Source organism: Drosophila busckii, unplaced genomic scaffold (genome assembly GCF_011750605.1).
Source record: "Drosophila busckii strain San Diego stock center, stock number 13000-0081.31 unplaced genomic scaffold, ASM1175060v1 chrUn_07, whole genome shotgun sequence".
Taxonomy (NCBI): domain Eukaryota; kingdom Metazoa; phylum Arthropoda; class Insecta; order Diptera; family Drosophilidae; genus Drosophila; species Drosophila busckii.
In genome coordinates, this window is record NW_022872723.1 from 962,795 (window position 1) to 975,920 (window position 13,126).

Genomic DNA, 13,126 nt, shown 5'->3' on the forward strand with positions numbered 1-13,126 from the left:
CTTAACTTCATCATTAATTGTCATTTTCGCGCATTTTTGCCTAATAGGCTGCCTTGGGCGACTTTTTACGATAATTGGTTAAATAAGTAAGTTGAACAATTAATGCATATTTTATGAAGTACACCCGTGAAAATGGTTTAGTTAGCTTTGTGGTGCTTAAATAAATCGAATGTAATGAATATTTGTTATCTTCTTACTTTTTAATACCTCAATGCTCAGTCGCGTTTTAACTTGGCTTCAACATTGAGAAGGCTTGATTATAGAAACAGCACACTGCATATTTTTAGTAATTTAAGAAATCAAATGATCAATTTTGCCTATAATATATATATATATATTTAAATTTATTGTTTAATCAAATTTCTTAAATGCAACTTAGTTGGCATTTTATTTAATAACTATAACTATAATACAACTTAGAGCTCCGTCTATTAGTTTAAGTTTGCCTAACTGCTAAATAATGTGAGCTTAATAAAAATTTTTAACTAAACAGTATTTGTTTAAGGACGATGCGTCAAGTCATCAATACTCATAAACGTGAAGCAGAGAAGGATGGGAAAGGAAGTTGGGCTTAAGTTAACAGTCTAATGGGCCGCATTTGACGCCCACTTCGGTGCATTTACATTCCAGGCATTGATTGGATAATTCGACTATAATGCGACCGACGCGATACATTCGGCCGTAAATGTTGCAACCAGCTAATTTCAGCATGCCTGTAGGATCAATTAGGCCAACTGGTGAACCGCCCATACCAACTACACCACTGGTAACAGTTGCGTCTGTTGATGTACCGTAAAGGATGTTGTTGCTGCTGCTAGTAGCATGCTGGTAATGGTGGAATTGCTGCGGTTGTTGTTCCTGGGCCAGCTGCAATTGTTGCTGTGGTTGCACCTTGTAAGGTCTGACTTCATAGCTGGCATCCATGAAGGGCAATTTATCGAATGGTGACTTTAAAAATGGATGTACTGTGCTGCTCAGAGGCTCTTCTGTAGCCACACTGGATGTTTCAGTAGCTTTTGTGGGCGAAGGCTTAGCAGTTGTTGTTCTTTTTGTTGTTGTTGTTGTTGGTGTCGGTGCTGTTGTTGTTGGTTTTTTTGTTGCTGCAGTAGTTACTCCTACTGTAATTTGGGTTTTCACATTTGCCTGCTCTTCGTGGGCTACAGTGTTGTTGGTATTGTTCTTGTTTTTGATGGTAGCAGTACGTCGGGTCGCCGGTGGTCCTTTGTATCTCATAGGCTTTGTTGTTGCTATAAAAGGCGTTGTTGCATTGCTGTTGCGCCTATTCCCAGAGAGCTTGGTTTTAGTTTTGTTGTTTTTATTTTTGGTGACACGCGTTGGAAAGGGCGTTGCTGTTGTTGGCGCCTTTTTAGTGACCGTTATGGGTATTGCTGACGATGCTATGGTTGGTAATGTTTTAAAGGGCGGTACTGTGCTGCTGGCCAAGTCCTGGCTCAGCAGCTCATCTAGCAGCTTATCCAATTCACTGATTTCATTATTTTCCAGCTGTAATTTTGGCTTTGTTGTCGTTGAAATAGTTGTTGTAGCTGCTGGGGTTGTTGTTGTAGTTGTAATTGTTGTTGTTTTTGGTGTGCTATCAAAAGTGTTTCTACCTTCAACTACAATCATTAAAGATAGATTTGTCGGGCTTTCAGTGTATACTTCGTCTTTGTCGGATGTGGAGATTTCTGTGCCAAGAAGATTCAGTCACGAAAAAGGATAAAAATAGAGGAATTAGTAAAGCTAACAACAAAAATTAGAAGTAATTTTAGTAAACTTTATTGTTTCGAATTAAACTAATATTTTGTTTATTATTATTCTTTTAATTGAGAAAACTGAGACCACGTTTAAAGGTTACTTTCAGACGGACAAGTGCATGATTATAGTGTGTAATCTCACTTTAACGTTACATGAATAAAATTTAAAAATATTTTGCATTTTTTTATCTAAGCTTACCTATTGCTGATGTATCGATGGGGGTCTTCGTTGTAATATCTATAATATGCTGGGTAAAGTGATAGTTGTCTTTGGACGCCAGAAGATCCTTTTGCAAATCCCCATCTACGAATAATGGATCTTTGGGCACAAAACCACCTTCTGTTTCGGTGGGTGGTGAAAAGCCACTATGAATTGCTGGTACCGACACTTGCTGCTCGAAGTCGTACTTGAGTATATCTGCGCTACCTTGATATTGTGAGCCCACGTGTACATCGGCTGCTGATGGTAATTCCGCTGCAGGCATTTCCACATTAAATTCGTATTTATAAGCAGCTTGATCGCTGTTACCAGCTAGTTGGGATAACAACGGTTGGGCAGAAGTTATGGCAGGATAATGTAGAGCGGAGTCATCGTAGAGCGTGTCGTATCCAACATCCATTTTGTCTGCCGCTACGTGAGTTTGAGCATAAAAATTGTTGTTGTTGTTTGTTTTGGCAGCAGCATCGACAGCATCGGTGGGTAAAAATGGTATTATTTTAAGGTTAGGTAAACTGGGCGGCAATGTCGGCGAAGTGCTATCGCTTTCATCCATGGGTTCAGCCTCCAGAATGCTGGGATTGGTTTTAATTATGATGGGTGGTGAGCTAGTGGTAATATTAATAGGTGGTTTGGTTTTTACGGCCATTCTCTGGGTGGTGCGCGTGGTGGTTTTCACTGTAGTTGTTGAAGTGCTTGCAACGGTGGTGGTGCGTCGTGTGGTTTTAGGCTTCGGCTTAACAGCAGCTTTGGATGGCTTTCGAGTGGTTGCAGCTGTTGTGGTGCTGGGCTTGCTTGAGGATTTGCTGGCTTTTGTGGTGCTGGTTTTTGGAGGCACCGTTATATAGGTCACAGGCTGTCCGTATATGCTTGTGACCAAGAGCATGGGAGGTGTAACCGTTAGATTTGACAGCTTGGAGTTGATGCGTGTGTGCTGTGGCTTGCTGCTGGGTAGTGGGCGAAACATAGGCGGCAACCGCACCACATTTGGCTTGCTAGTTGTAGCTGTTGTTGCTGCGCTGATACTGCTGCTGGTAACATTATTATCCAGCATCACGGATAGGCCATCGAGTAAAACATTTAACAGATCGCTTGGAGGCTTTGAAGTGCTGCTTGTAGGTCGCTCAGTGGATGTAGACCAATTAGTACTATTGGCTAAGGCCATCTGTTGAGCAGCCGCGGGAAGTTCTCCCACAGGCAACTCATCGATCTGTTTATCAAAGTCGTTTGTTATGCGATCAATGCTGCTTAAACTTGTCCTAGTGGTAGATTCCACTTGTGCTAGTGCTGGCTCCTCATCATCGGGTCCTAATAAGATATCCACCCAGCTCATGGGTTTTTTTATAGTAGATGTTTCTGGATTGACGCTGCCTTCACGCTCCGTGCTAGGTCCTAATAGCAGGTCCAAGAAACTCAACTCTGTTGTGGTGCTCAGAGCAGCGGGTGATGTATCCTCGGTAGTACCCTGTGCTGCTGTGCTACTCTGCAAATCCACCAGGTCCATGTTGTCCGTCAGCATTTTATTGTTATTACTATCTATGTATTCCAGACCTTCACGTAGAGTATCCAATATGCTCTTCTCACTACTTGCTAGTAGAGCATCGCCTATAGGTTTTTCCGTGGGGTGACGATCAAGCGGATAGTGCTCTGCCATTGTATTCTGGGAATTTAAAGCTGTGGCTGCAGCCACCTCAGGCTCCTGTTCTTCCTTGCCAAAGAGGATACTGTATAAATTAAACTGCCTTGAATTTTGCGAGCGTCTATAATCCCGCTGACTGCCGCAATCGTAGCTGGAGGGACAACATTGGCCCTTAGGCACCACGGGTATACAATTTTTCAGGGCTGGCGAACATTTCTTAGGCGCACAACGCCGTGTGCCGCGTATGCAGAAGCATATATCACATGGCCTGTCCGCATCGGAGCGCATTTTTTGTCCTTCTGCGTAAAACTGAGAATCCACAGTGCAGCCACGATTTCTTTGCAGTCGTTGGGACATGCGTTGAAAGTGCTTGTTAGCGGTCTTGCGATAACGTACTTCCTGCGATGATTTACCGCTGGTCTTGCTGCTGCAGTCATACCGCACTGGGCAGCAGGTTGAGTCTACAAATATGGGCTTGCAGCCCTCCACGGGCAACATGCATTTCGGTTTGACGCATTTTTCAGTGCCACCTGAGGGAAATAAATAGTCTATCAATTGAGAATTTTTAGCTGACTAAGCAAGCCATGGAAGAGTTAATTTAAGCCGTTCCCTCTTTGACCACAGATCCCAATAAAAATTAATGGTCTATGAATGTAAACTCAATTTAGCAACAACATACCAATGCAATAACAATAGCTGCAAAGATTTGAAGAGGACATGGCTGAGCCTGACTTATAGACGGTTCCATTCTTCACACAAACTGTAAATGAAAACACGAGTTAGGACATATGTTTCTCGCAAAATATCTGAATACTGACCGAACAAGTCCCCCTCAGAGTCATCAGAGCGTCGTTGCAGCATGTTATCGTTGACCACGCGATCAATGGACTCCCGTTCGTAGTGATCCAAGTAGGCGATGATGCGTCGCTTAGTGGGTATCTTATAAAATGCATCCAAGCGGGCACACGATAGGTATGGGCAACAGGTGTTCTTCTTTTGCACCACCACACAGCCACGTGGCGGTGGCATGGGCATTTCCGGACACACTTTCAGGCGACAGACAAGAGTCTTGCGGTTGCACTGACAGTTGAGACACTTTTCCATGCTAGGTACTATTGATTTGTCAGCATACCAAGTTCCATTGTGACGACAGCCTATTAAAAAAATCAAAATCAATTTCGTTCTTTGATGGTGCTGTTGGTCACTAAAAAAGACTTTCTGAATAGAAAGCTGTTGTTTTTGGGGCTAGTCATGAGAATGCCCAATACAACTAAGTTATAACTCTCGGATTTGTTTTCGAATGTTCGGTGAAGAAAAGGTATTTATGAACTAAATTCTTGCGTGTTCCTTAAGACTTTTCTTAGAAATCTGTGCTTTTGATAAGAAGTAACAAGTGGACAAATTAAAGTTGGGCGCACCAACTTAAAATACACTTTGACTAGGCATCGCTCGAATATATTACTTATGGCTGCACGCCTCCTTCTCCCTGTTACATACATTTGAGCAACTTTATAATACTCTTTTTCCATTTTTTACTAAAATGTCAAAGTGTATAAAAACGGGTCTAGTTTTTATATTCTTCGAAATTTTGTAAAAAAAATTGAAAAAGGGCCTTTCATGTATTCCTTTTATTCAGAAAAATTTAGTTTTCTCGGCGCCATTTCCTGATTCTGATTAGATTTTTATTGAAAATTTCAGTTTTGTCTTTCGTGAAGGAATTTTTATTGAAAGAAAATTGAGTTTTCTCGAATTTTCCGACGGAAATTCAAAAATTTACAGTTGAGGGTTAATTTGGAAATTTTGAGTTGTGTTTCCTCCTCCGCGAATCTCGATTTGCACTCACCGATGCGCTCTTGACCGATGCCGGTAATGTCGATCGGGCTTACATTTACTTTGTATGTATTTATAAAGTTTCAGTTCATTTTATTGCTTAAAATTAAAAAAAAAAAAACCAAATTGGTTCCCAGGGATTACATTACCGCTAACTTGTAACACACCAAACAGCTTTATTTGTTCAATATTGTACTTGAACGATGCAAATATAGGTGTATGTAGATTGAAATGATCGATAGACTGAGGCAAATTGAGCAAAAAAAAAAAAAAGCCACAATTGAAACTGATTAGCAACTCCCTCTTAAGCCACTTACCATAAGTTGAAGCTTTTACGCTTGCTTAACACCGTGTATTATTGCTCACCTGTATTCTGCGTGATAAACGCATCCAACTGTGCGGGCCAAGCTGAAAGTAATCCCAGCCACAATATGCTGGCTACGCGTAGCGTCATCTTCTCCGTTCTTCTGCTTCCCGTTGCGCGCATGAATAATGCAACAGTGCAACGGGCAACGTCGCCGTATCTTTTAGCTCCAACTGCAACTGCACCTCCAACTCCAAAACTGCAGATGGAAACAGACTCTATGCGTTGTATTAGCGCTTGCCAGCTAAGTTCCAACTTGTCTACCACTGAGCGATCTTCTCAAAGCTAATGCGTGAAATGTGTGTCATGCAGCGGCAACTTTCCAATGACAAGCGAATCGCAACTGCCGGCAACAGGTGGCCCAGCACATGCTCTTATCCAGTTCGAATTACCCGCACAATTGTCGAGCCATAAAGTTAACAAACAGTACTGGTTACCAGCTATTATATTTTTGTAATTGTTGTCTAGTGCCAAAGTTCTGCCACACTTTTGAGTGAACCCAGCTACAGACGAAATGTTGTAGCTCGCTGTCGTTTACGCTTCAGCTGCAAGATGGAAGATAGAAGATATGTACATACATCATGAATTAATTTGCTAAAAAGTGCCTAGGCCGAGCTCTCAACTTGCTTTGCATCTTGAATTGAGTACTAACCACAGTTATTTTCACGTTAGCAAGCCACGTATGGTATGTTGGATCAAGTTGTTTGTCTGTTGTGACTTATGAGCTAAAGTTGCTGCTCTATACTTAGTTATTATCTTTCTCATTTGCATATTAAATAAGACTCGTTAATACAGGGTCTGAGAAACTGATTAAAAGCTAGTCAAAGTTTGCTGTTTCTTACACATGTTTTTTTTACTGTTAACGGTACAAAATAGGACAGAAAGAGGGCATCCCCATTTTTGTTGTTCTTTTGTCTTTTTGCAGTCACACAGGAAAGGCTGGCTTAGCTGCTCTCACCTGAGCAACTGTAAGAACACGAATCAATGCTATAAATAATATTAATATATTATTACTGGCCAGAAATGTAAAAGAAATTTGCACTCCAGAATCAGCGCAATAATCACAAGTCTCACGAATAGTTGCATGCACAGAAAGAAAAGCAAAAACAAAATAAATAAACAACCAGTGAGACAACAGGCAAATAAATAGTTGAATAGCCAGGGAAAGAACAAATGCTAAAATCAAGCTTTAAAAGCAAATAGCGGTCATTGCCAGTGAAAGAGCAAGAAAAACACGACCAAGCGAAACGAAACAGAGTGGACAGGAGAAAGAGAGAGAGAGAGATAGAGAGTGAGAAGAGGAGGGGAGGACTTATACATAGAAGACATCGTCATGGCATGCATTGCATCTACTTTCATTAGGAACGTTATTAGCCAGGGAGTTCTACAAAGTTTCATGCAAATGCAGAACATGCAGCACTTTAAGAAATTACGGGACAGTGAGTGACTAAGTAAATACCCTTTCGTTGTATATATGTAATTCCTTTTAATTAATTTCACAGCCAAAGAGGATCACAAGCTTAAAGTCCTTACAGTTTTATTTATCCCAATTTTAATATATTGAGAAAATTAGCTACGAAATCTTTCGTAGGCTTAAAGTTGTTTACGCTAGTAAGAGTCAGGCTGAGTGGTCTAAGCTAACTAGCCTATAGAAAATTAAGTCAAATGCGACATGATCAAGAACTGCGCTTAATTGGAGCTCGCTCATGGCATGGCATACACTTAAGTCTCTAATTTCTTTGTCTATGCGAACAGACAAATTCTCATGACAACTTTTAATCAAGCTATTATCTTAATGTCAAGCATTTCGCTTTAGCGCTCAAGTGATCCAAGGCACTCGAAACTTTCACAGTAGCCACAAAGTTGTTGCTACAAAAATTTTTGTTTCACACAATAAATCACTGAAATAGCCGACTTTTGGTTGCTGTTAGCTTCGGGCTGCATTAATTGAATTTAGTTGCCACATTTGCATGCCAACATATCGCACTTGACCATGAAAACGTTCAAGCCAATTCAGCGCTGGCTTGCTCTGAATTCTGCCTACCCTCAAGATTAAGTTATAGCTGATTGGCTGTAAGGGCCTGCAGCCGTCAACTAATTTTACACTCTTTTCGCAATCGAGTGCTATGGACCGCAGGGTGTGTGGTTACTGTGGATGATGAAAATCTAGTGGCTACAGTAGCCTAATTATAGCTCTTTAAAGCAGTTCGCGTTTTGTCTGACCCGAATTCTCTCATCATTTTAGTGGCTAACCTTTGGCTTTGTTAAAGAGTGAGTGAGAAGTGGAGAGGGGGGCTAGGGCGAGTGCTGCACGCCAACGCGTACTGACAATTGCTGTATTTAGAACGTGTGTATTGTGGCGCAATCAGTTGAGTTCATAAATAAATTACTGTAATTACAAGAGCCATAACTAAAGCAAAGCCAGAAAGCGAAAGAAAGCTGCTGTCAAAGACTGTGGGAGCAATTGTCTCTCAAGTGACCAAGAACTCGACACTGTTTTCATAACGGGGCCAAAAATGACGCCCAAACAACATAATTCCTGACACCACATAAAAGCCAAAAACAAAACCACTCATGGAAATATTAACAAAGTTATTAATTATTTCTGTGTAATGCTGTCATTCTTTTATCTTTGGGTGAAAGCTGCAGATAAAACTCCGCGAAATTGAATTATTAGTTTAAGAAATTAAAAGCTAAATTTTAATTTCTACAACCTAGTTTGGGTGCTAGAAACGGAAATGTCAAGTAGTTAAAGAAATTGAGAGTTTAACTGCTAAAGTCAGCAAAAGTTAGTTAGCTAACAATTACTGACTAAGAGAAATCGAGAGTAATGCCATTTGCTTAGCGCGAATTAATTAATCTATTCAATTATACGGTCGACGGTTCGTGAACCGAAATGTTCCCTAAGCGAGGTATTCGTAAATCAGGGGCTTACTGGATATTTTTTTTAAACATCTACAATTCCAATTAGGAGTTTAATGAAGGGTTCATAATCATTTTTTAAGAATTCATGTTATTGAAGACTGTTCACGTCGAGACTTTATTAGGCACTGAAACCGCCGCTGAACACGATGAATACAAAATCTAATTGTCTGTTAGCCCCGTTAGCAGCACAATAAACAACTATTAACAAGTCTTTGGAGCCAACCCAGCTTTTGGTATCGGAAAAGCTGACAGAAAAATAAATTCTTAATGCGCGACATCAATACAAGACAATAAATTTCGTATTGGGCATTTATATCTGTCAGACACTTCATTGTTGCTCTTGATTTGTTGTTGTGTCTGTCCGTCTGTTTTCTAGAGTAGTTGCACTATTTTGACACAGTAGCAACGCCCTAGTGAAAGATTTGTGTTTCTGGAGCTGGCAGCCGTGATTTGTGAAAGGCCAAAACAACAAGAGCTGCGCTGAAAATCTGTGCCTCTGTGCCCCGAGCCTGAGAGCCACTGATCATGCTAAGTATTCCGAAGCTTATTCTAAGTTATAATTTATAACAAACTTTCACCGGGCTGGGCTGCTCGACTGCATTGACGCAGATTATGTAAAATTGCGAGACTATCAATGCCTTCCAGAGCAAAACAATAATACAGAGGCCTACAAAGCAATTTCACTTTTGCAAATCGTGCCAGAACACAACAGCAAACGGAAATCGAAACCAGATTATGTGGCAAGTCTCGACTTATAATTGTTGTGCTTTACTTCTGCACACATTCTATGAACAGGCATTCTCGTAGCTTGGCTTGGCTAACTTGCCACTTTGCTTTAGTGAAATTCGTGTCAGCGCGATGGTATAAATTCAAGCCAATAATACTAGCCCATGCGAGGGCCCTAACCACTAAATCATGTGTGGGGGCTCTTCATATATTCTGTAAACAAACAACAAAATACAACAACAGCCACAACAGCAGGTACTTTTTGCACTGAACAATTTTCATAACAAACTCAATTGATGCGACTTTTGCTCTTCCCTTGTTGCTCTTCAGCGCATTGTTGTTGTTGACTGGCTGTCTTCTTGTTCCAGACTAACTGCTGTCAAGCAAACCTGCTGCTCTTCCTCTTTTCCTACCCATCCTCTCAGACCGCCTGCAGTCAATCAAGCAACAGCAACTACTCCATGCCCATGATATTAGTGCCGCGAGGGTTCAATAAATGGGCGTCGTTTATGCACCTCATCATCAGCGATTGTAGTGATCGGATCGAATATTTTACAGCTCTTTTCTCACAATATTTTTCTTCTGCCTTTTATGTTTATACACTTTAAATTTAAGTATATTTAGTAAGAAGAACTGCGTCGGTCGAGGTCTGTCTGTCCGACTGTCTGTGTATTAGCAAAAGAATCCCAGAAACTATACGAGTTAAAGACACAAAGATTGGTTTGGATGTATCCAAGATCAAAGTTAAAGTGTATCAAAAAGTTGGCTGTGCCAAAACTCATTTTGCAAAGCGGAAGTTGCAAATAAAAAATACCAGAGAACACAAGTAAAAGGGGATAGAAAGAACTCTGTAGTATGCCAGAATATTTAAGATTCGTTCACTTGGTTGCTTGAAGATTTTTTTTCTTGAATGCCTCTGGCTTGGCTTTTTTTTTTTGCCCAGTTTGCGCTTGTCATAAAATATAATTGAATTTCTATGATCATATTGTCATCTGATTGTAGGCTTAGCACGTGTGCTCATTAATTAGTTGGCAAATCTAGGATTATGCCTGGCATCTTACGACCGTGCTACAGGTGAAAGTTGGCAACAGAAATTAGAACAAGCTTACAACAAAGGCGCAGACCACAGCGTTGGCGAAAGGAAAGGTTTTTTATGTTCATGCACCTTTCACAGTGATTTCCAAGCATCATTATATAGTACCATGAGGTAAGGGTAAGTAGCATAAACGTTTGGATTGCCATTGTTGTCGCCCATTACGACAATCGTGATGCTGTTATGCATAATATTCGTAATAAAATTGTCAACATGACAGACGCGATGAATGCACCCTTCAATTTATAATGCTTTGTGGATTCGCAAGAAAACTTGTTTTTCTTTTCTATTCTTTCCTTTTCGAGTTCAAAACAATTCAATTGAAAACTTTGCAGACAAATATCAGGTTCGTGCTGCAGCTGCAGCTGCACACTGCCCTATGAACATTTCACACTTGTGTCCTACAATTTCCGGGCACATTTGTCAAAGCCTTCTTAACTTGACCAAGAGCCGTTACAGCAAAATTGTCAAGCGCACAATTTGCGTACTCATTTATTATCGTTGTGCTGTCTCTTGCACTTGCTTTCGCTCACATATATGGAGTGGATTGCTTTTAATCCATATAAGCTCGGTTCGCAGACAGTTCACATCAGACAGTTAAGATCAAAATCGTCGCTATTCAGTCCTCTGAATTACACTCAATATTTTGATAATTTTAATTGATTTTTAATTCATACAGCATTTACTTTTTTATTAAAGATTTACTTTTTTATTAAAGAAAGATAAGTCAGAAAAAACACAGCTCAAAAATATGGCGAGTTCCCTATGCATTTAATTAAAACTAATAGGCATAATAAATCACAGGGCATAATTAAATTTTATTGAAATAACTGAGACTGTCATGCAACTTAATTTTTTTTTGGCGATCAAAATATTTACAAGTAAATTAACATTTAGCAAAGTATTTATTATTAATCGTTCTTTAAAAAGAAAAAGAATAAATGTATGTAGGTGTTACACAATCCTAATATTAGATGCAAGAACTGGGAATATCAAAAAAACTTAATCAGATCTTGGTTAAATACACTAGTTAAAAGTCAAAACCGAAGCATTTATTTTGAAAACAAAATTTACAAAAGTTATGATTTTTTACGCTTTATAAATAAAAAATTCTAAAACAACTTGATACTAAATTTTTAATTTTTGTACCCGTTGAGATATATTATCTGTATGAAGATTCTCTCTCCATGTTCTTTTTTTTCAGTTATATAGTAATTGAAAAGTCGGTTGCACCGGACTGTTTTTTCCGACTTTTATATAATTTTATAATGACTTATTCATAATTGACTTAACTTCTCTACCTCAGACTATGTTGCTTCTTGGCTAATACAGCACACAAATCTTGATTTATATCGTAGCCATGCATGCACCTGCCTGTCATCTCAGAACCTCAGATTATTACAGCACTGCTAGAGTTACTGCTGCTGTGCAGTGACTGGAAACTCTAGGCAGTTGCTGCGGCTCCCCGCACTTCACTTAATGCTCGATGGCGTAAAGTTGTCTTGGCAAGTTCCTTAAGCAGTCTGTTGATGTTGTGTTGATGATAATGCAACAAGAGAAGAAAACAACGTATGCCAAAACAAAGGCTCCTCATATGGAGAGACCCACACAATATGTTTCTCCTTATTTTTTTTTGGCTATCAGATTACGTGCGGTGCCAGCGCTGTTTCTTATGGCTAAGCTGCAGTTATTCATGTATGTATGTGTGTGTGGTTGCAAGTTTGGCTATTGGTCATTCGATCTGCTTTCAGTTCTGCACATGACCTTGAAGTAAATTTTCTTAGAGGATCACGCCTACCAAAAAACAATCGCCTATCGCAAGCGGCGTGGCATAAAGAGAGCCGCTAAGAGAACTACCAGCTAGCAAGAGTTCGTTGCCTGTGGGCCATTGAAATAATGGCGGCGCATCTCGCAATCTCTAAGCAGCAATTGCAGGCAATTAGCAAATTTCTAAGTGTGCACCGATTACAGGCTAACTAACCAACCATAAATGTGGCTCACATTGTCTGTCTTTACAGCTTCCGCTTGGCATCATCAAATATTGAGTTAGAAGAGTATTGCATGTGGTCACGCCACTTGATGGGTTACCTATCCTCCGTAGCCGTAACCAGCCGGGTTCGATTCAAGTGCGCTTATGTCGATCATTAGACCTTCTGTAATCATAATTCTTCCTCTACTCCCAGTTAAATCTCTGTCAACACCAACAACAATGATGAACGGCAATTTCTTTAAAATACTAACGTTTGGATTATTGCTCATTGGCAATGCAACCTATATACTAGGTTACATTCACATGGTGTCTGTGGTCTCCTATAAGACAACTGCTCCCATCTTTCCTACTCTACGGCGAGCACAGTGCGTGTTCTTATTCGATGTAGTGCGCGTTTTGACTTAAGTCAAGTTTTCTCTGGTTATGTTTTTCTTTTTGTTTCAGTTTTTGTTCCCCTTGCTTCCCACTTCAGTGGGCCACTGAGATGGAGCTTGCCACAGTTTTTGTCTTTGTCGTTGTGTCGTTTATGACGCTGTCGGCACTTTAACTGTTAAATGTTTGGTTTACATCATTAGCATGCCACTTCGA

The 13,126-nt window shown here is 40.1% G+C and overlaps 1 protein-coding gene across 1 annotated transcript; it reads right to left on the minus strand.

The window, feature by feature from the left end:
• Positions 1-448: 448 nt before the first annotated feature.
• Positions 449-6,102, minus strand: LOC108601055 (mucin-5AC). Its single transcript, XM_033294766.1, has 5 exons — positions 5,807-6,102; positions 4,429-4,764; positions 4,290-4,370; positions 1,954-4,140; positions 449-1,685 (listed from the first exon to the last, which is right to left on the minus strand). The coding sequence occupies exons 1-5, from the start codon at positions 5,925-5,927 to the stop codon at positions 577-579; spliced, it is 3,834 nt and encodes a 1,277-aa protein (XP_033150657.1). The 5' UTR covers positions 5,928-6,102; the 3' UTR covers positions 449-576.
• Between the last annotated feature and the right edge of the window lie 7,024 nt (positions 6,103-13,126).

Coding starts and splice junctions, on each gene's coding strand:
- LOC108601055 (XM_033294766.1), bottom strand. CDS start 5,927: ATGCGCGCAACGGGAAGCAGAAGAACGGAGAAGATGACGCTACGCGTA. Junction 4,765..5,806: donor GTTTATCACGCAGAATACAG/GTGAGCAATAAT, acceptor TTTTTTTAATAG/GCTGTCGTCACAATGGAACT. Junction 4,371..4,428: donor CTCTGAGGGGGACTTGTTCG/GTCAGTATTCAG, acceptor TTTCATTTACAG/TTTGTGTGAAGAATGGAACC.